The sequence below is a fragment of the Equus caballus genome, chromosome 16 (assembly GCF_041296265.1).
Source record: "Equus caballus isolate H_3958 breed thoroughbred chromosome 16, TB-T2T, whole genome shotgun sequence".
Lineage (NCBI taxonomy): Eukaryota > Metazoa > Chordata > Mammalia > Perissodactyla > Equidae > Equus > Equus caballus.
This window is the reverse complement of record NC_091699.1, coordinates 94,644,870-94,668,513: the sequence shown is the minus strand read 5'-3', so window position 1 is coordinate 94,668,513 and position 23,644 is coordinate 94,644,870. Positions and strand designations below refer to the sequence as shown.

Below are 23,644 nucleotides of genomic sequence, written 5' to 3'. Positions count from 1 at the left end.
AGTAAAGTCAATAATTAGAGGAAAGGAAGGGTTAACACATGACAAAATTAGTAGAGTGGCTATCAAGGGTGAAACAGAATCCAGAGGAGTGTGACCGAAATTGTACAAGAGTACTTTTCTGGGACTTTATCCATGCTCTCACCCCCCCAGCCCCACGCAGTCTTCTCCCCATTATGGTGGAGGCACTGGAGAAACGGGGCCAACTTAGATGGAGAGTTCTGATAATCACATCTGAATCCCTGAGGCCAATTCTGCACCGGACTTCTCACTGACACACACCGATAAATCCTTCACTTTTGGCGGGACTGACTTGTTCAGATGGGTTTCTCTAGTGATTTAAAGAGTTCTATTATGGTTACTACAGAACAACTGAAACTATGCATTTTGTCTACTCAGAATTATAAGAATTTAGATAGATTTGTTTTACGTGAAAATCGCGATCAGCTGTCACTATAAAACATAAGCATAATGTAGGCCTGTTGCCTGCTTTATTCTGAGAAAATCTAGCAATTCAAATCAGTTATTTTATACTCAAAGATTCAACATTTCGTTTTAAAATATCCATCTAAAAATTTTTTAAATACTAACCAACAAAGAATAATGTGTTGCATTGATAAAATAGATTAACTGGGACAATTAAGTCCTCAATTTGTTTTCTCCTCTCTCACCTCATTCTGTTTCTCTCCTCTTCCGAGTTCCCATTTTCCTGAATTCTTGTTCTTAGTAAGTCACTCTATAAACGTGAAGCAAATGTGCAAAATTTCCTTCTGCTCCACGATCTACATTTTCTTCCAGGTTGAGTCGTAGTCTTTTGCTTTCTGCTCTGTGGTACAGCGCTTCTCAGTATAGACCACAGACGGACAGCACCAGCGTTATCTGGAAGCTTGGCTGAAATGCAAATTACTGGGTCCCATCTTAGACCAACTGAACCAGAACCTCTAGGGATGGGACCTAGGAATTTGTCCCAATGACTCTCAGAACACGGAAGTTTTAAAACCAGGCTGTAGGACGGCTGCACGGCTGAGGTTGTTTCTTCACTCTGCTCAGGCTTAACACAGGCAACAGAAGGCACCCTGTAAGGCTTCAGGGAGGAGGGGTGCCTTAACGCTCTTCCCACCATAGCTGAAACTAGCTTAGATTTTTCTTCAAGATACAGTTCAGAGCTGGGTCTATTTCTATCTGCTTTTCTGAAGCCTAGGGAAAAGGAGCCAGGGACCATAAAGGGAAAGGCCTATCTGAACTCTGTTCTCTCCTCTGAGATTGTTAAATTGTCTACACCAGTCAAGAGGAAAAGCCTTCATTTTATTTCTCTCCAAATTCGGGGATGTTAGTATGACTTTCTCAGGAACTGTCAAGGTTGGGGGCAAAGATGGACAACGATGGGAACCACTCCTCTCTGCGCCCCCAGCAGAGAGTACATCACAGAGCTGGGGACAGTTAGGTGACACTGAAGCACACGCGGACATGAGGCTCAAGAAGGAGTCAAGGGCCAAGAGGGAGATCTGAGTGCCAGTGAGGAGGGGCGACCCGGGGTGCCAGCACTGGTTGGTTTAAGCAGCTATTAGAAAGTAAATATATTATTTGATGACAACAATTTTACAACATAAAATTTCCTAAATACAGTTATCATATAAAGTGCTCTAGCACAGATTTAATTCCACAAAGGAGGGGTTCCTTTCACATCAGCTTAATAAAAGTTTATTTTAACAATGCTAGGGAGGTAAAGCCCCAAACTTTACAATTCCTCACATTTCTCTCAAAAGATTTAAAAAAAACCTTAGTATTAGATATCAAATCATGCTTAAAAATTGTGTAGGCTATTTTAAAAATCTGAATTATTTAAAATTATGACAATGATAAAATGCCAACCAATTGAGGTCCCAAACTAAAAACATTCAAAACAAGAAAGAATCATCATTTGGACTCTGTTATGTTTTCAGAGTGGTAAAGGGTGACCAACTCCTGTTGCCACAACGCTAAGTGCCGGAAGTAAACAATGCATTTATAATCTGAAAGCAAATTTATCTTGCACATCTTGATACTGATGTATAAAGCCATGTTTCGCCAACTTTTTTATTAACATAACAAATAATTTCTTCCACAATAGCAACTGCAATAAAACTCCAATAACATTAGCCAACTTGCTGTCATGTTCTATGGTCTTCTAAGTAATACAGCACACAGACATTTATAAACTACAGAGCCACATCAATTTGTAAGCAACGAATAAATTTTGAAATGTTAGGAATATAGTAAAACTACATTCTAAGTAGTTTTGTTTTAACTTTCCCTTTTTCCTGAAATTTTCTTTTTTATATTCATGCTTCCCACTAATTTTTTCACTAGACTCAATTAAATCCTAGATTTAAATATGGCCAAAGAGAAATCAACAATATTGGGATGAGTGTCAACAAAACAGCTTTTATCAGAGTCTAAGCCACTTAAAGCTATTCTCCAAAAGAAAACTTATTCACCCCAGGCATACATGGAAAAAGCTAGCCTCGAGTTTCAGGTTCACCATGGCTGACCTGTCAGATATCAGGGAACGTCCAAGGCTCAAGGCTGGAAGGGCTAAATGCCAAAGGCTGTCACCAGTGGAACGTCCCTCAGCTGAAGAAAAGACCTGACACACTGGGCAATGTGTTCAACTTGCAGAAGACAGGAGTCTGCGCTGGTACCAATCGAGTTAACAAGGTTTAAGCCCTAGTCACAGATAACAAAGTGTTACCACGCTTGAATAATAACCTCTAAGGAACTTCCAGCTTACACTGCACGGACTCTCGCCACTGCACGAACTCAGGGAACAGCTGCGCAGTCTTTAGGAGAAGGACAAGCCGGTGAATCAATTCTCTGCAGTGACTGATTAGACTGACTTCCTGTCAGCTGGAGATTATAGTATGTTCACAATCATGATCATTACGACATGCAGTCAACACATACACGGTGACACACCAAGTACACAGTGGTGGACCCAGTGCTGAATTATCTCCTAACTTTTCCTCAAATCCCTTTACTGCCAGTAAAAAATCTACACCTACCACTTCTAGTCCTATATGGAAGCTGAAGTATGACTGTTGCTAAATGACTGATTTTCTACATTGTGGTCCTATTTCTGCTAAAGTACTCTTATAGTCTTTATCAACTGAAATTGTTTTTTTTTAAACTATCTTTATAGAACTCTGAAAGATAGTAAATTCACTGAATAAAAATTTTTTCAATTTTCTTCCTCAAATATAATAAAATTGATATATGTTAGACAAGTTATCTCCATTCTCCTAATATTAATGTTGTAATGAGGTTCCACTGAACTTCCCTTAGTGAGGCAAGTTTCAATTATCCTAAAAATGGTAAATGATCTATTATTTGTGTGTGAATCTAAAGTGCGTCCCTTATCAAATTATTTATCTGCAGGTCAAAAACAAAAATTTAGGCAGACTGTTAAATATAATGTTAACAGGTACGCTGGGCAAAAAACTCAAACTTTTTATTTAACTTCCATCTGCTTAGTTTTTTATTGAGTTAAGTATAAAGGCCAAGTTAATCAACTCATTAGACTGGTCAAGGCAAGACACTTGAACTACATAAGGATTTAAAAAGCGGTTGGTCTTTTAGTAATTCTCTAGTAATCACACACGCACACACACACACATACACACAAACTGGTAGAGTACTCTGGATATAAGATTTCCCCCCATAATCTTGTATAATGCACTGTTCACAATCTGCAGTATTTTGAAAACTATATAAATTTGACATGACCAAATTAAAGATGTCTGATAAACTCTTATAAAGTATTTTGGGAACTTCAGGTGTAATCCCCAGATGATTGATTTTAAACTATAAAAAGGGAAAATTCATATAAAATCACAACAGATTTAACAGACATCTTTGAAAAGAAATCAAATTGTAACTCAATTTTCTACTTTTTAAAATATGACTAAGAAAAAAGGTATAAGCCGCAATGTCTACATTTTTTAAAAACTATTAACTGAGTGGATTTGGGGAAGACAAAGAAAAGCTATACAGTATTATTGCACTCCACGAATGTGCAGAATTCCAAAATGTGCCAGCACTGAAAAACTGTCTTGCATTGAGGTTTTCCAAGAGGTACAACGAGCCTGCCAAGAAAGCATCGGGTCTGTACTAACAGCTTGCTGTCTTCAGTACAGGCCTTCATACTGTCAGCCACGCTGCTCTTGCAAAAGTCCCTTAATGTCTGAAAGAGACACAGAAAAAAGAAAGTTTTATTTCAAAATCTACTCTTGTAAAATCAACTCATCGATCAGAACATCTCTGCTAAGCAGAAGTTAACTAACGCTCACTTCTCCAGGTTCACACATTTGCTTATAAATTTTCCATCTTGAGCTGTTAAAAAGACTTTGCACACTCTTAGGAACTAGTTACTTGATGGCAAGGAGAAGCTACGTATATAAACATCCTAGCACAATATACCAATTCTGGCCATTAAGAGTTCACAGCCAAAAAGTGATGTTACAGGCCCAGTTACTAAGCCTTGAAGATAAAATTATTAGCACAATCTCACTTCATTTTGGCAGGTCCAAACTCTCTTGATCAATTATAAATTTTAATGAACAAAACATCCATCTGTTAAATCTCAAGTTGGAAACTCAAGTGATAACATGTAATATCTAGAATCTTGCTGATTCGTGATAAGAACTGGTACCGATATGTAGTTACTATATTTTTAAACTACTTACAAAAGGGTTTTCAGTGCTGATAGGTGGGGCTATGATCCATGATGTGGGATTGGATCCATATGCACATTCAGCTTCATTTCATTGTCCAGAATTTGAACAAGCTGTTGCATGGATGGAAGGTGACCAGATTCCAGCTTAGACCACACTGGTACATCTATAAAAATAAGCGGTAGCACCCCCCCAAAATTAAAGATGATTCTGTAAGATACTCATCCTACAAATATTTATTGTCTATGTACACAGCTGGGGACATAAAAGTGAGCCAAAGAATTAAGGTTCTTCCTTTTATGGAGTTTACATTATAGAAGGGGAAATACAAAAAGCACTACATAAATAGCTACAAAAGCACAATTGTGTACTAAGAATTAAAACTAGAAGATGCTGACATATGAGAGAGAAGAAAGGAGCCTTTGCACTTATTATTAAAAATGAGCGGTATTCTTAAAACTGAGAGGAGGTATTATCAGAAGTGAGAGAGGGCTGAAATACAGAGGAGAGTGGGTACAAGAGAGGCCGGAGAGGTGAGCAGGGACGAGAGGAGGGGTCAACAAACTGCAAAGGGCCTGAGAGCAAGCATTTTCAGCTCAGCAAGATACAGTCTGCCACAGCTACTCAACACTCACTGTAGCCTGAAAACAGCAGCAGGCGATACGTGAATGAATGGGCATGGGGTGTTCCAATAAAGCTTTATTTACAAAACAGGCAGCAGGGGATACGGTCCACAGGGCCATGATCTGATTCCCCAGGCTACATCATGCAGGCCTTTTGGCCAGGTTAAGTAGTCTGGTCATTATCTAGAGAACAAAGTAAAGTGACTCAATGAATCTGAGGCACTGTAGCAACACGATGAAATGCACATTAAAAAAAATCACTGTACTGTTTGGAGCAGGTGTCAAACAAATTTCTCTGTAAGAAACCAGATAGTAAATACTTTAGGCTTTATGGAGTAAGAGGTAAAATCAAGGATATTGTATAGGTACTTATAACTAGAGAGAAAATTTCCACAAATTTTTCGTTGATGAAACTGAAAACTTTAGGTATGAACACAGATATGTGAATTTCACATGACTTCCACATGTCACAAAAAAATCACTGTTAGCTCATGGGACTTACTTCTCAACCTCTGGTTTAGAGAATGTATTAGAGGTTGGTAACAAGATAATTGTGGCTTGGACTAGGGTGGTGGCAATGAAGATAAATATAAGTAGATTTTTTTTTTTTTTGAGGAAGATTAGCCCTGAGCTAACATCTGCTACCAATCCTCCTCTTTTTGCTGAGGGAGACTGGCCCTGAGCTAACATCTGTGCCCATCTTCCTCTACTTTGTATGTGGGACGCCTACCACAGCATGGCTTGCTAAGCAGTGCCATGTCTGCACCTAGGATCTGAACCAGTGAACCCCGGGCCGCCGAAGTGGAACATGCGCACTTAACCACTGTGCCACCAGGCTGGCCCCTATAAGTAGATTTTTAAGAAATATAGAAGGTGGGGCTGGCCCCGTGGCCGAGTGGTTGCGTTCGCGCGCTCTGCTGCAGGCGGTCCAGTATTTCGTTGGTTCGAATCCTGGGCACGGACACGGCACTGCTCATCAAACCACGCTGAGGCAGCGTCCCACATGCCACAACTAGAAGGACCCACAACGAAGAATATACAACTATGTACGGGGGTCTTTGGGGAGAAAAAGGAAAAAATAAAATCTTAAAAAAAAAAAAAGAAATATAGAAGGTACAATCGAGAAGGCTTGGTAATCCACTATATATGGAGAGTAAGGGAGAAAGTGATGTTATCCTAGGTTTCCGACATGGGCAACTGTGTAGAATGATACTTGTGCCATTAAATAAACGAGAAATGCCAGAGAAAGAGCAAACTGGAATATACAAGAATTGCAGGAAGCTGAGGGAATCAACAGTTTGGGAGTGGGTAATGCTTAAGATTCCTGGGTAGAGCCCGAGAAGAGAGGTCTAGAGCTCTCGAGAGCTCTATACTCAGAGGTCATCACACAAGCGTTATTCTAAAGCCACAGGAGTAGGTGAGGACCATATAAAGAGATAATTTAGCATATTATGAAACATAGAAAAGCCTGACGTTCATTATACGTCTTTTAAACTATGCAGAACCCACCGTTGAAGGTTATCTCAAATGCGCCTGTCGACATGCACTGGTTCTCAACCATGTTGCTCAGGAAGAACACCATCATGCACGCATAGACCTACGAGAAAGTGCAAGTAAGGACGACAGGCAAAGTCACGGTGAAATCAAAACAACATGACATCTTAAGACAGTAATCTTTAAGTATGTAGTCTCATTTATTTGGTAATTGCTTAATCTACTTGAAAAGTTTCTATACAAATTATTACGGCTATTCCCTACGTTCAGATAATGTACCAGAACAAGAAAAATGCAACATTAATTCACAGCTCTATACACACTGAAGAACTTATATATGATATCCACAACATAGAGATAGAATTTCTAGAGATCTCATAATAGCCTTAGTAAGTTAAACAAAAGAATATCAGAATAAGAAGGGTATATTTCACTGTTTTTATAACATAATGTACAAATTCACAAGAGACTAGTCATACAATAATCAGCAACTCCAGGTATTCACTCCAACCTGTCCATGTTCCAAACAAATCATTTTAAGTCAAACTAAGAAAAAAAAGTAGGTTCAAAAGCACTGGCATATTAAACTACAGTCATTCACATTTTGAAGGTAAACCTATACCCTCCCAAGAGACTAGAAGCTCCTTGCTGGACAGAAAGGTTTTAATTTAACAAAATCACCTGACTAAAAGTAGCGTGTAGTGAGGATGTTAATTCACAGCAAGCTGTTTCACACAAATCAGTCAAAATGCCAATAGCAGATGAGAAAGAGCTCCGCGCCCCCTTCCCCTGCCCCAGTCCCACTTGAGCTGGGAGGGCTCTGATTTCATAGAGGTTACCCTAGCATTCGGGAATATACGTCTACTTTCATGGGCACAATGCACAAGGAAGTGTCATAAAAGCGACAGCTTTCAGGCATGTCAACAACAGTTCTATGTCTATGGAAGTAATATGCACTAAAGATAATTTGGAATTACCAGAATTAATGAATATAGCCCAAAACATTATCAATAAGTTCTTAAATTCCAATTCTTAATCCTATGCAATCGGTATTTTGTTAGTGACAGGGTACAGACACACGGCACTGAGTGAGCACCTGAGGGTGTTTACGTTAAAAAGCCTCGCCTGCTACTGGAGGTCAGTGGTTCCCTAAGAAAAAGAACTACAGCTGCGTGGGAGCCAGCTGACAGCTCTCTCGGCCCAGCACCCAAGGACAAGACCACACAGGACTCCGAGAGGACGCTTCTCAGAAGGCAACCCAAGCAATCTCATCTCACTTTACCTCTCAAGAGAGAAATAAAAATTAGTCCTATTTCTCACAGTAGAAAGGTGGACCCTCCAGAAAAGATGATTTTAAGTAAAACAGAGGAAAGAGAGATCTAGAATGTTTGCTGCAGCAAGATCCTATAAAAGAAGAGACAGCACAAGATCCTCACGTATATTTAAATTGATTGTTTCAGTTATTCGCTAAACAGATTCCCCATGAGCAGAAAAGTCAAAGGACAAATAATAAAAACAGAGTTTGGATAAGAACAAACCAGTGGAAATCCCATTTTTAATGTGACTAAACCCATTAATACTCACCTCAGTTGGTAGAAAACCCCTGTATTATGTATTGCTGAATACGGTTTGGCCTAAGTTGTATAATCAAAGTCAGATATTAAATTACTTCATGCCCAGGTTCTACCACACACCTCCCTATCCTTCAAATACCCAAAAGGTAAGATTTAATCATTCTTAATACACAAATATGGAAACTAAGTCCAAGGCAGGTCAAGTGCCTTCCCAGTGATAAAAAGTGGTTGCAGTTGAAACAATACACGTAAACAGGTGAATTGGCAACAAGTACTTAAAAAAAATCCACTGAAACATTTTCATTGACAAACTAAAAACTTCCAGCTGGCAAAGCTATTACGTTACATACCTTATTTTCCTGGCCCCACTGCCAGATGCTAGGAGCTTGCATGCCAAAGAAAGCAAAAGGGTCCTTGCCAACAATTATTAAGCCTATTAACACTAGTTTGAAGACTGACAGGAAAGATGCTATGTGTCTATCAAAAGAAAAGAAACAAATTCATCAGAAGCCACAATTTCTCATCTACTTCAAAATTTCCTAACTCAAGTGTATGTGTATGGACACTTTCTAGACACCAAATCCAAACATTACTAACTATAACTAGCATTTGAAAAAGATGGTAACTAAAGTTTATTGTGTGGTTTTAAAACAAAAACGCTTAATATCTTCTAAATCAATCAAAGATTAACTTATAAAATTATATAGCAATGGCCTTTAAAAATATTATTATTTGGGGGGGGGCCGACCCAGTGGTATAGTGGTTGGGTTCACTCGTTCGGATCCCGGGCATAGACCTGCACACTGCTCGTCAGGCCATACTGTGGCAGTGTCCCATATACAAAATAGAGAAAGACTGGCAAAGATGTTAGCTCAAGGCCAATCTTCCTCACCAAAAGAAAAACAAAAAAATAAAATAAAAAAACTATTATTTTAACAGTACATAATTTTATACCATTGACTTTCTAGAACATTTGGGAGTTCTTGGTCTATTTCCACAATAAAAATTACATAAGAAAACACATCTTTAGAAGGATTGCCGTCTCTGAAATGATCCTCCTCTTTTCCTTCTTACAGAAAAATTCTGTATCTGGATCAAATAAACTTGCTATTTATAAAACAGTGTTCTCTGAATATTATAATCAACTAAAGAAATCATAATAATCAAGGAAAGTTAACTGAACTAATTCACAAAATTTATTCAAAAAAGTAAAAAAAATTCACTTAAAAATTCCTTTTTAAGTTAGTGAAATTTACTTACCTATATATGGGCTGAGGGAGGTAATTCTCTCCTTCAATGCGGATGTCCGGGTACCGCTGGCTAATAACCCGCATGTACTCCTCAAACACCCGCCTGTACCCTCAGGAAACACTGCAGAAAAATAAACGTGCTTCCGGTAAGTCGTTTAGAACATGGCTAGACTTATGTTGCAGTTACACAAAGCCTAAAATACATTACCAAGATTCAAAGTGTTTCTCAAGAACAGTCACAAATTAAAAATGATTCATGCTGGATGACAGGGACATGGACGTTTTTCACAAATTCCACATAGTTAAGTTACTCCTGCCCAAGGAAATCCTTCCATGAGAACATTCAACTCTAGACTTGGGTTATTGCTGGACAGCAGGAAATACCCATTCATTTATGGCAGCACATTTTGAGCTCTCAAATCAAAATGCCTTTCTTTTTGAGTATCAATCACTGTATAGACACTGAAATGAAAATAACTCTTATTCATCTGTAATAGGGACTTTCAAAAGTGGGGCACAGGAAGTATAAAACCACCAGACATGGAACTGCTTGCTATCCCCACGCAGCCCTTAAGCTGGCCAAGCTGCCTCTCAATCACGACCAAAGAAACGTCACTCGCTCTTAGATTCACTCTGACTCCATAATTTGATTCTACTTTGCAAAGAAAAACCAAGACTGGGAAGATAATTTTTAGTAATATGACAGCAATCCGTATCATTACTCCAGAAATTCAGTTGACAGTCTCCAATCATCTCCACTAAAATCTCTGAACAACTAAACAGCGTGTGATAATACGCTGCCCAAGCAACAAAAGGGAAATATGCCACCAGAGCGCATTTATAGGGGAAAAAAGATGCATTGAAAACTTTAAGACATTGATGAAAGAAACTGAAGAAGACACAAATAAATGAAACAATATATCATGTTCATAGATCGGAAGAATTTATGTTGTTAACATGTTTATAATACCCAAAGCAACCTAAAGATTCAAGGCAAGCCCTACCAAAATTTCAATGGCATTTTTCACAGAAATAGAACAAACAACAGTGAAATTTGTATGGAGCCACAAAAGACCCGGAATAGGCAAAGCAATCTTGAGAAAGAACAAAGGTGGAGGCACCACACTTTCTCATTTCAAACTCTATTAATAAGCTATAGTAATCAAAACAGTACGGTACTGGCATAAAAACAGATACATAGATCAATGGGACCAAATGGAGAGCCCAGGAAAAAACCCACACATATATGGTCAAGTAATTGACAATGAAGGAGACAAGAATACACATGGGTAAAGGACAGTCTTTTCAACAAATGGTGTTGGGAAAACTGGATAGCCACAGGCAAAAGAATGAAACTAGCCCACTATCTTACACCATACACAAATACCAACTCAAAATGGGTTAGAGGGCTGAGACTAAGCCAGAGACTTTGTGATTGGGGATCCAGACCCTTTCCACTAGACCTCAACCCAACAGTTAAATGATGCAAGCGCCATCCTCCCTGTGTCCAGGAAGCAAGTTCCCTTTGCCAGCAACGCCACAATCCAGTACCCACATAGCTGGCCTCCTGCTGGCAGAGATCTCTGAGGTTCTTCCAGGAAGACAGCATAGACTTTCCTTCTGGGAGAACCAAGACTGCGGGCCCCAACAAATCCCTCATATTTGCTCTGGGAGTTTCAATCCCTCGCCAAGGGAAGCGCTGAGAGGCCTAGCTGGAGAGGTGCGTCTGTGCGCGGCAACACTCTGGATCAGACGCCTCCTGGTACCTGCTTCTCTGGCTACTATGCTCAGAAGCCTAACTCCATCCTCAGTTCTAGTCCCAACTCTTCAGCTGAGTCTCAGATCTCTGCATCAAACTCCAAACAGAGTCAGCCTCCAATCTTGAAATCCAAAAAGGACACTGAAACTGTACCTTTCTTTAAGTTTCCAGTTACAAAACAAATAAGGCATGGGGATGTAACATACAGCATGGTGACCATGGCTAATAGCACTGTATTTCATATTTGAAAGAAGCCAGGAGAATGGACCTTGAAAGTTCTCATCACAAGAAAAAAGATTTGTAACTATGTATGGTGACGGATCTTAACTAGATTGAGTGTGGTGATCATTTTGCAAAATATACAAATATTGAATCATTACGTTGTACAACTGAAACTAATATAATGCTTGTCAATTATATTTCAATAAAAAATTTTTAAAAAGGTACCTTTCTTATTTCTGAAAAATAAGCGGTTTATAAGACTGACACAACATACTTTTAGACACATTTATAAATACATAAGTAAACTTTCCTCCCTATATTTGCCTCTAGTCTTGTGAAGAAAAAAGAACTAAGTTTTTCCTATATAATCATTTTCCCCAAAACAATTTCCTGTTTTGAAACAGCAGCCACTACTGCTGACAGACGTTTTGTGAAATAAAACATACCCAGTGTTTACCGAGGTGGGCAGAATGTTAAATTAAAGGCACATGTGGTAACAAGCCAGGAATCATTCCGCCTCTCCCAGCACACTCGGCTCTTTCAACTCAGTCCATTCCTTCCAGGTCAATGAGTGAACCTACAACGTCCAGCGGACCTCCAACACAGAAATATGCGAACATGCTGAAAATATGCTGCAGCAGCTGCCTGTCCTGCTGCTCCTGGACCAAACGTCCTCAAGAAGTAAACTGAAACTCTGAGAAGAAATCTTAAATTGAAGTCCTAATCACTTTGCAAGTCTCTTTCTAGTGATACAAAAATATCTTACTATATGGAGCTAACTTCTGAAATTGCTCAGTTTAAAATATTTTTCACACAATACTTTTCTAAAAGAAAGAATTTGCATACGAATTAGAAGATAGAAAGGAAATTTAGAAAATACAGAAAAATCCCTTGTCCATGCTAACCATTTCAAATCAATTCTATGCTTTTTTAAGTCCATCTTGTTTTCACTCTCCTAATTCATGGTGCCAAGCATCCCACTTTTGCCTTTTCTAGACTATATCCGCCCCCGATCGTATTTAAATGCCTCCGGATATCAACCTTGAGCCTATCACAAACCCCAGTCTCTCACATCTCCTTATTATGAGAAAACCGGGCAACATCTCAGACATTTACTGTTATGAAATAAAAATCTGTGATTTCTATTTTTAGCATCTCTTGAACTCACTTTCCCCTTTTCTTCACAGTCACCTCCCCTCCAACTGTCCTGTCACCCACACACAGGATTGGATCCTATTTACACAATGAGATCTAACTCCTTGCCAGAACTGATGTTCCAGAAAAGCGAACCTGTGACAGGAAGGCTTGAGTTCTCTCTAAAAATGAAGAACTGGGATCTTAAGAAGTAACTATCTCCATGCAGGTGAACTTTTAACATTTCAGGAGACTGAAAACATTTAACTGTTGTGGGTAGAGGAGAGTGGTAATCTTTCAAAAGGACCGAGGCGAGAAGTCAACTTTCAGAGAAAGAAAAACGAAGTGCATTTTACCGAGAAAGCACAGATGTGAACCAGCGGAAGGGTGAAGGAAGTCTCCTCAGACTTCCCACTTTCCCTTCCAGTCGGTCTTGAGGCCCTGCTGTAGTCCAGCCTTTGGATTCTAATACCACGGCTGTAGCAATTTTTAAATGCATTTCCAAATGTGTTGTTTAAACAAATTCAGGTGGGTTTCCGCTACTTGCATTCCAAGAATTTCAACTAGTATTTCCCCCTCGCTGTACCAAGAAAATCAGGAAGATATTTTGTAAATACTATGCTTTCTGACTTTCCAAAGCACTGACCAGTCCAACAGCTCGGTGATGAGTGAAAACCGCGTTTTCAGATGTAAACGTCATTTCTCCCTGCTCTGTTCAGCAGGCAAAGCAGTAACAGGCACTTGTCGGCACTGCCCATTCTAAGAGCTGTGAGCGACGAAATCTGAACAAGGTACTCTATAAACCACACAAAAGACAAGACATTCAGGGAGTGAACAGACTAATCTGATAAATGTTTTCTTAAAAGACTGCAAACAACTTAATGTCCCAGAACTGTACACTTAAAAAATGGCTAAGGGCCGACCCTGTGGCTGAGCGGTTAAGTTTGCGCGTTCCGCTTCGGCAGTCGAGGGTTTCATGGGTTTGGATCCTGGGCATGGACACGGCACAGCTCGTGAGGCCATGCTGAGGTGGCGTCCCACATAGCACGACTAGAAAGACCCACAACTAAAAATACACAACTATGTACCGGGGGGATTTGAGGAGAAGAAGAAGAAAAAAAGATTGGCAATAGATGTTAGCTCAGGTGCCAATCTTTAAAAAAAATGGTTAAAATGGTAAATTTTATGTTATGTATATTTTACCAAAATAAAAAAGCAGCAGCCAAAAAAACCCTGCAAACAGGAAGTACTCATACACTTTGAAGATCAAAATGTGGGCTAGAACTTGCTCAGCTTTTGTAAAAGGTGTAAAAACGGCACTAAAGAGGTATCAGCTTGTCAGGTTTGGAACCGTGGTACGTGAAATCCAGCGGCCTGCTTCCAGCCCCTCACTCCGGGAGCACGACAGCAGCCACCACAGTAAAACACACACACACTCAAATGGCTTCTAAGGTTCCTGGCTTCTTTACTGAGTTTATTCCAAAGATCTGATAAACCTAAGGTTCAATTAACGATGTGTTTATTCTCTTCATTCTTTGTGTCTTATTCCTGAGGTCACTGGCTTCTGGTTTCCCTATACCTTTGGCATAACATTTCAGGACATCTTTTGCTGTAGACTATTCCATCAAGAATTTATAAGTTGCGTAAGTTCCTCAGCTCTTCCTGGGGAAAGAATTTTATCTTTTTACTCTGGAAAGCATTTTTTATTAACAGATTTATAAGGTATATAGCTACTCAATAAAGGTGGCTTGATAAAGGCATTCCAGAAATGGTGACTTACCCATAAATTTGGTGACATTCCATTGTGTAATTTCTTTGTCTCATCTTAAAATACTTCATATAAGACTTCGTGCTTTTATTCTTTTCAATATATTTTTAAAAACTGAGGTACAATCCACATGCCATAAAATTCACCCTCAGTGCATTTTTATAAACTGTTAGAGAGACTGATAAAAAATAAAACATAGTGTGTTCTATGCTAATTCCTTGGCCAAACTAGAGACGTGTCTCGGCTGTTCTGCTTATTGCTCTCCTGTCTGTCTTGTATTTTACTTGGTTGTACACTGATTTCATGTGATGTTATAATAAAATCAACAAAAAAGCCAGGAATCTTAGGGAAAAAAATCACCCCACAAGGTAAGCAGTGAGGGTGTGTCGGGGTGTCAAAGCAGCAGGAAGAGGCCTCGGGGAGCAGGATGAATTCGGGAAGTCTGGCCCCCAGCAGAGGCACGGAGCTCAGGCCAGGAGGGTTACTGATGCAGAGAACGTGCAAAACCGAAGTTTCACAGGTATCACACTCTATGCTTAACAGCCACCACACTGAAGCAGAGGCCGAGCAGGGAAAAACCTACCAGAAAGGAAGAGTCTCAGGAGCTATCCATCTCTACTCCAGGTAGGAATTTAAAGGGGGGACAAGGAAGACAGGCTATCTCAGGGCCACGCGCAGTGAACTGCAGCAGACTGTGCTCACTTTCTCAACAAACACTGACGACAGGGACTGTTCTAGGCTCTAGAGACAACAAGCAGCAGGCAAAACAGACAAACGTCTATGCTCTTCTGGAGCTGGCAACATTCTAACGAAGAAGAGAGTGAGCTGGTAACAGTCAAATGGAGAGGATACAGTTCAACAATTGATAATATCTGAAGCTATTTCTCTTGTCTTGCTTGAGAAACTGGGAAGAGAAACAGAAGGAAAAATACCTGAGGGATTGTGGAAAAAAAGGTCACAAATCGAAAGAGCAGAAACAGCAAACAGAAGATTCAAAGTAAGAGCCCAGACCCAAAAATATGCTGCAAGAAGCAGAAGAAAAGGATGATCAGAGTTACGGAAGGACTGCCAAAGATCTCAAAACCAAAAAGCAAAATTAAAAATATATTTTGAGGCATTAAAGAAGAAAATTGATGAGTGGAAAACTGAATCAGTGATAGAATATGAATAATAAACAAAAATTACGGAAGATGTCAATAGTACATGAATAGACAGATTTTAGAGATACATCAGTTTCTTCCCCATAGAAAATATCCTCTGAGAGCCCACAGAACATTTACAACAATCGACCCCCTACGTTAGCTCACAAAGAAAGCCCAGTAAGAACGGCAAATGTCACATTCTTTGATGACACTGCAATAAACTAGAAAATTTCAAAAACTCAACCTACTTTAAGACCTTTCAGCAGGAGTATTAACTAACTACAGTCAGGCATCGCTTAACAATGGGGACGTGTTCTGAGAAAAGTGTCATTAGGGACCTCATTGCTGTGTGAACATCACAGAGCTCATTTACACAACCCCAGATGGTAAGAGCCTACTACAAACCTTGGCTACGCGGTACTAATCTTACGGTAGCACCGTTGCATATGTGGTCCGTCACTGACCCAGACGTCATTATGTAGCACATGACTGTATGTCAAAATTTAAAATGGGATACCCTTTGACATAACCATAACATTTTATTTCTATGGATTTAGTTTATGGAAATAATTGGACACGTACTCAAGATATTTGAGGATATTCATCTAAGTAATTTTGTGAAAAAATTAGGACCAACCTAAATGTTAAATAAACAAAAAGTTCACTGGTTAAATAAATTAAAGAATATCATCTTATGGAATTCTATGCCTGCTGATGCAGAACTATATTTACTGACATGAAAAGATAAGTGATGGAGGGGAAGCAAATTTCAAAAAAAGCATACAACTCTGAACTCAGTGATACAAAGTTACATAATACAGTGTGTGTCTGTGCAGAGTTGGCCTGAAGGAGGTTCTTCAAAATGTTCATAGAGGGTTACAAGGATTTTTTACTTTCTTCTGCATGCATTTTTATTATTTTCACAATTAACGTATTATTTTCATAGCTAGAAAGCTATCGTCATTTTTTTAAGTTGAAAGAGTAAAGCTTTTGAGGGTTTATTTACCAATGTTCTCATCACTAAAGACGCTACAAATAATAAATTATAATAATGAGCACTTGACAGACGGCAGCAGGTGACACTGTGCTGGGGGTTTTTAACTGATTATGTGACTCCAGCCTTGCTGTTTCCTGTCCCCTCCGGTCCTCCATGCTGCGTCAGGATTCACTTGCATAGGTCCTTCCCTTAGCCTGTAAGCTCTTTCTAGAGTAAGCCCTGGTCAAGTTCCCCATAGCCTTCAAGATTTCAATTCCTCGGCAAATTAAATCCACAATGAGTATCACCTCACGCCTGTTAGAGTGGCCACGAAAAAGACAAGAGATAAGGAATGCTGGTAGGATGTGCAGAGAAGGGAATTCCTGTGCACTGCTGGTGGGATTGTAAACTGGTGCAGCCACTGGGGAAAACAGTATGGAGGATCCTCAAAGAATTAAAAATAGACCTTCCATATGATCCAACAATTCCACTTCTGGATACTTACCCAAAGAAAATGAAAACACCAACTCAGAGATATCTGCACCCCACGTTCAACTGCAGTGTTATTTACAACAGCCAAGACATGGAGACAGCCTAGTGTCCATTAGTGGACAGATGGATAAAGAAAACGTGGTGTATATACACAGACACACAGACACACAGACACACACACAGGAATGCTATTCAGCCACAAAAAAAACAAGGAAATCCTTGACAGACCTTGAAGGCATTATGCTAAGTGAAATAAGTCAGAGAAAGATAAGTACCGTATGACTTCACTTACAAATGGAATCTAAAAAGAACAAAGAATAGAGCCAGTCCCAATGGCCTGGTGGTTAAAGGCGCTTAAAGTTCGGGGTGCTCAGCACTTCGGTAGCCCCAGGTTCACTTCCTGGTCCACTTCCTGGTCATGGAACCATACCTCCCATCTGTCAGTTGCCGTGCTGTCGCGGGGGCTCACATGGAAGAATTGGAACAACTTACAACTAGGATATACAACTGTGTGCTGGGGCTTTGGGGAGGGGGAAAAAAAAGAGGAAGGTTGGCAACAGATGTTAGCTCAGGGTGAATCTTTCCCTGAAAAAACAACCACAACAAACAAACAAAAACCAAAAAAGTAACTCATAGAAAATGAGATCAGACTTGTGGTTACGAGAGGTGGGAGGCCAGGGGAGGGGAAATTGGGTGAAGGAGGTCAGAAAGTACACACTTCCAGTTATCGGATAAATAAGTCCCATGGATGCAATGTGACATGATGACTATGCCCAACACTGCTGTGTGATATACATGTACCCTACGTACATCCTCCTGTGGACTTTAAACCATCTCTAGAGTCTTATAATCCCTAACACAATGCAAATGCTACACAAATAGTTATTTACTGTTTCAGGAATAACGACAGGAAAAAGTCTGTACAGTACTGTACTGTATGTTCAGCACAGATGCAACCATCACAGGCCTTTCCATCTCGGCTGGTTGAATCCGTGGATACCGAACCTGTGGATACGCAGGGCCGACAGCAGAGGAAAGTTAGAGTAAATCCTAAGAATTCTCATCACAAGGAGAAAATTTCTCTTCCTTTTTTCTTTCTTTTCTTTTTATTGTATCTATATAAGACAGACGTTAGCTGAAACTATTGTGGTGATCATTTCACAATATATGTAAATCAAACCATCATGCTGTACGCCTTAAACCTATGCAGTGATGTATGTCAATCATCTCTCAATAAAACTGGCAAAAAAAGAAAAAAAAAAAAAAGATTTCACTTCCTCGTCTGCAAAGCCGTCCAACTCCCCCTGAATGGGTAATCTTTCCTCCCTCTGGGTTCTTAAAGCCCTCTATTATGACTTCTCTTAGAACACGGAGAATGTTTTACTCTAACACTGTTTACACAGCTGTCTCTCCCACCAGACAACTGGTTTTCAAATGTTACTGTAAAAAACAAATTCCTATCTTCCTAAAAACTTGACAGAAGGGGAAAACAAGTGGCATGAAAAAAAAGAGCATAAAAAACAAGGCCGTGATCATCAGCAGGTCTTGCTAAAACCTACCAGCAAGACTTCCTCCTCGCCAATCCCAGGCTGCACCCCAAGCAACGTGAGATGTGAACCACGATTTCCCTTTCTGGAAAGCAGGCAGGGCGACAATCAAAGAAACGGAGGGCTCCAACCACACTCAAGTGACGACCACAGGAATGAAACACACATGCATGCTTTCACTTCTTTCCTTTAAGCTCCCCAAGAGAACAAAATAGAGTAACAGAATATTAGAGGTAATTGGAATGCAACCAACATCCTCACTTGACAGATGAACAAGCTGAGAGCTAAAGAGATTAAATAATTTCCCAAAAGTCATTCAGAAGATAAGAGGCAAGATGGAATAGGAACCTGGGCCTCCAAACTGCTAGTCCAGTAAATGCACCGTTTGCCAGTACCTATGTGATTCAAAATTCATGAGGTTATCTTGGTATTTCTAATATATTCAATTTGATTTCCACCACTTACCTTAATGGCAAAGTGCAGGGAAACAACGTTTCAGTTTTCCATAAAAGGAGGTAAAACCTTTAAAACCATTCACATTTTACTTACATCTAAAAGCTCTGAACTAAAGTACTCTGTTCATTATTAAGTAGAAACGACTATGTGCACAGTACTCATATACTGCAGTTATTTGTTGTTTAAAATGGTAAAAAAAAAAAAACCCCACAAAAACAAAATGATAACTAAATTCTATGTAAACATAACAGAACTTTTAAAATCTAACAGTGGCAGTGTAGCCGCCACTCTGTTACCTAGTAACACTCTGCCACCCCACTGTCTGCACCAACTTCTTATCACTCCTGTATTTCACTGATTCCAAGAAGTCCACTTCTCCTATTTAGCACTTAAAAATAATCAGGATTCATCTAACAATCATTAGTGTCACAATTTAAACGGCAGTATTTTTTTCCTTCTGAGTGGTATATAAAACAATGGTGTATCTTACAATCCATCGGAACTAAGGTTTCATGAAATAAAGTCAACACTTTTAGTTTCAGCTACTGTGGCTATTTTCAGGAAAGGAAAATTTCTTTGTAGGATTTTCTCCTGGCTACTATGCTTTCAGTTTTAAAAATTCAGAATCTTACCCTTCCCTCCCACCAAAAAAACCCCCATAAAATGTGCCTCCTTTAATTGTTCATCATTCCAGTGACTAGCACAGCATCGTTCCAGAACTCAGGAGTCATCTCTCACACCTCTCACTCCATGCTGCCTCTCCTTCCCCCAAAATATGTAATAATCCCTCAGCAAGAACTGCTAAATTTATCTCCTAAAGAGCTCTTAACCCTGTCCCTTTACTCTGTACTCCTACCTCCCCTTTCGATCCAAGCTCTGCCGTCTCTTGCCTGGGCAACCCCAAAGCTCCCCTACACGGTTTCTGCACATCTACTCTTCGTCCCCTGAAGGTCTTTTCCACAATTATACCAGCTAGTCTTTACTCAACATGGCTGGCTAGACCCTCCAGCATCGTGCCACCTCTCTGGTCTTTGAGGTCAGTAGCGTGGCCTCCTTAAGAAATTATGTTCTCTCCTATTACGAGGCCATTGAACATGCTAGTCCCATTGCTTGAAAGCTCTCTCTAAATCAAGCTTATCCTTAAAATTTCAGTTCAGAGTTCATTTCCTCATGAAAAGCTTCCCCGATCCCCAGATGAGGTCTCTCTCATACAACGCTGCCTCGCAGCACTTGACGGTAATTTTGTGTGTGCTGTCCACGGATTAACGACTGCCTTCTGCTCTTGCCTGTAACTGTGAGAGCAGTGAATTGAATTCTCAGCACCAAGCAAAGAGCTTGCACGGAGTAGGTGCTCAATATTTGTGGAACACGCAAATATTAAGTCTACAGTAAGCAACGGGATCTCTTTAACTCACAATTTCTCAGATTTCTTCAATTCAGCATTTTACTAATCTTGACCAGCATCAACATCCAAACCAGTCTTAGGTCTTTATTTTCTTGCCTCCATACCAAGAAGGCCGAGTTGGTATAAATCTAAAGAAAGCTGTTCTTGTCGTAGTTGCTTCATTTACCTCTTAAAACTCCTTTTACAAGTTGGCTGTCCTAAAATTACAGCAGTGGATTCTCAAATTAACAAAAATTGGGAAATTTTGCTATATTCTTGTGTTTTGAAATCATAACTTTAATGTACTATTCTTAGTAAATCATTTGTCAAACGTTCAAACAAGAATTAACTAGAGAGTTGTAACCAGTAATCTCTTTAAACTGCAACAACTGATTAAATGCTGTAGGTCTGACCACAAATAAGGGCAAAACAAAGCATGGAGACACACGATCACGCCGAACAGTACCTGCCAGAACATATTCACACACACAAATCACGAGAAAGGAAAATGCAACAAGGACACTTCATTTTAGGCTCTGATTAGAGAACTTGCTTTCTTATGTTCAGTATTTAAACGTCCAAATAAGCAGGATAAATTTTTCCCCCAAATATGAACTGAATGTCATCAAACTTATCTAATTCTGCTGCTGAATCAACTGGCATGACAAAGCAGACACTGGGTGCGTAGGGCGGGACTGCGCCAGGTCCGCAGGCTTCCCGCGGGCCCGTGCGTCTGCCAGCTCCTGGCACAAGCAGGTGGTGAATGAACATTTGTTGAAAAAATACATGAGCACAGGCCAGCAAAGCTTGTTTTAAGCTATTTGCATGCCTGATCTCTCTCCCTTCAATGCCATTCCTGTGTTATGTCGCTCTTTTCTTCTATTAGCAATTACAAAAGGTGTACAATTAACAGATGTGATATTGAGCTAAAGTTAAAGAACCAGTACTCATAATAAATACAAAATAATAAGAGACAAAAGCGAGGGAAGGTAAAAATAGCTCTCCTTTGTTAATAGTGGTAATTAATGAAAAACTGCATTTTATAGCACTCAGATTTCAAATGGAATTAAAAGAATTTTCACATATTTATCCTCAATTGTCTTAGCTTCCTCTCCTTTCCCAAACACACTTGCAAATGAATGTTCAAGAGATTCTACTAAAACCAGAAACTCAATATTCACCTTGAATGCAAAAGAAAACTTTTATTAGACTTTTCGGATAAGTTTGTACATAAAGAAAAAAACCCAAAAAGTATCAAAAAGTTCAGCTGAAGTACTTAACACTTCTTTAAAAGTTTAATTTGAAGAGCTGAATGCCCTTCGTTACATCTGTTTACACATTTTGAAAACTTTGTTATGAATATCCTCGGTGGACGATACAGTTATTAAATTATTGTGACAAGTATTCCGATAAGAGCCACTGTGTGAAAAGCGCAAGTGAAACCAACATTAGGAAAATAGAAACATTAGGAAATAGAAACATCTAGGAACATCTAGGAAATAGAAACATTAGCTAACTCGGAAACTGCAGTCTTTCTTTAACTACTTAAGTCCAAAAGTATCACATTTAAACCTTAACAACATGCATAGGTTGGTAAAATATCTGTCACCTTCTAATCTTTAAAGACTAAGCAAAAAAGCTAGTTGGATACGTGGAAAGATCTAAACTTTAGTACACACGTTAATAAATGACGTTTGAAAAAGCTAATTTAAATGCATGATGGCCAACACCAATACTCCAACATTGTAAAGTGTCGGGACTCTGAAGATTTACAGATCTGACCATCCTATGCTGAAAAAACGGCATCGTGCGCGGTACAGGATTCTGGCTTCGCAGTTTCACAATTCTGGTTTCTTCTTCTAATCTGAGCCTTTCACACCCTCCCCAACCCCAGTCACCTCGTTACACGCATCACCGCTCTGCTTACAAGGACAAACTCACTCACAGCACAAGATCCAAAACGGCCGGGTGTGTGTTTCGGGTTTGTTTTTTTTTTTTTTTTTTGCCTATTTGTCTGAACGCACAAGTAGGCGAGTGGAAAGGAGGAGGAGGTGCGGGGCGGGCAGCTCCCGGGGAGCCGGAGCAGGGCACGAAGACGATCCCGCGGTCCGGGAGCGAACGTTGTCCGCAGGCAACCCGCTCCACCCCGAGGCGCTTCGGGAGCCGCAGACGGGGCGGGCGCGGCCTCTCCCCGCCTCGGCCCTCCGCCACCCGCCGGGCCGCCCCTCCGTGTTTGGCCCTCCGCGCCCCTTCCCGGGCCGCGCTCCTCGGAGCCCCGCGGCCCGGCCGCCCGGGGAGGCGCGGAGTCGGCCGGCGGCGCCGCTCGTCCGGGCCCGGGCAGCTCAGCGCGCCAGGCCGCGAAGCCGGGGCCTCGCGTAGCGAGAGGCGCCGGGCAGAGGCGCTGCGGGGCGGCGGCGGCGGCGCAGACTCACCAGATCTGGAACTTGAGCAGCGGCCCCGTGGCGTACTGCATCTTCAGTCTCTTGCCGGGCACGCCGCCCAGGCTGCCCGACGCATCGCTGCGGAGCACGGCCGACGCCGCCACCGCGAGCAGCAGCAGGAGCCTCATGGCGCCGGAGCCTCCTCGGCCGCCCGCGGACGGAGACTGCAGCCGCCGCAGGCCGAGCCGCGCCGCGAGGGCGCCCCACCGCGCAGGCGCGAGCCGCCGGGGCGGGAGGGGCCGAGTGCGCCTGCGCAGCCAGCCGGAGCGCGCTCCCGGGGCGGGGGCACCTGTCCGCCGTCCCGCCACCATCTTAGCGGTGTGCTGGGGCTCGGGGATGGAGCGAGGGAGACAGGCCGCGGGGGGCTCGAGGGGGCGGTCAGAGGAGCCTGTTAGCATCGGTCCCGGCACGTCCGGGCTCTACCTACCAGTTCATTAATTCGGACATTTATCTGCCTGAGACCCTTAGGAGCACCTGTTGAGCAGCCTTGATTCAGACGTGGGGGCTAGAGGGAAAGCCCCCGTGACTTTTTTTGGGTCCCTTGCTGTGGCCTTTTTGATCTTACAGTATTGCTCTCTCCTAAAAGAATATATACATATATATATATATATATATATATATATATATGTATATATATATATATATATGTAATTTAAAAGACCTTTGGAAGGTTTCA

General features: G+C 40.9%; 1 protein-coding gene across 2 annotated transcripts; it reads right to left on the bottom strand.

Moving 5' to 3' along the window:
* Positions 1–1,682: 1,682 nt before the first annotated feature.
* On the bottom strand, positions 1,683–23,213 carry SELENOT (selenoprotein T). 2 transcript variants are annotated; one of them, XR_011427089.1, is made up of 6 exons: positions 22,960–23,200; positions 9,658–9,768; positions 8,748–8,874; positions 6,839–6,926; positions 4,719–4,819; positions 1,683–4,216 (listed from the first exon to the last, which is right to left on the bottom strand). XR_011427089.1 is itself a non-coding variant. In XM_023621106.2 (6 exons), exons 1-5 carry the CDS (start codon positions 23,094–23,096, stop codon positions 4,748–4,750), a joined length of 588 nt encoding a protein of 195 aa, XP_023476874.1. In that variant the 5' UTR covers positions 23,097–23,213; the 3' UTR covers positions 1,683–4,216; positions 4,719–4,747. The 2 variants fall into 2 exon arrangements, 1 of the variants encoding a protein (XP_023476874.1); XM_023621106.2 differs by having other exon boundaries at positions 4,719–4,872; positions 22,960–23,213.
* Between the last annotated feature and the right edge of the window lie 431 nt (positions 23,214–23,644).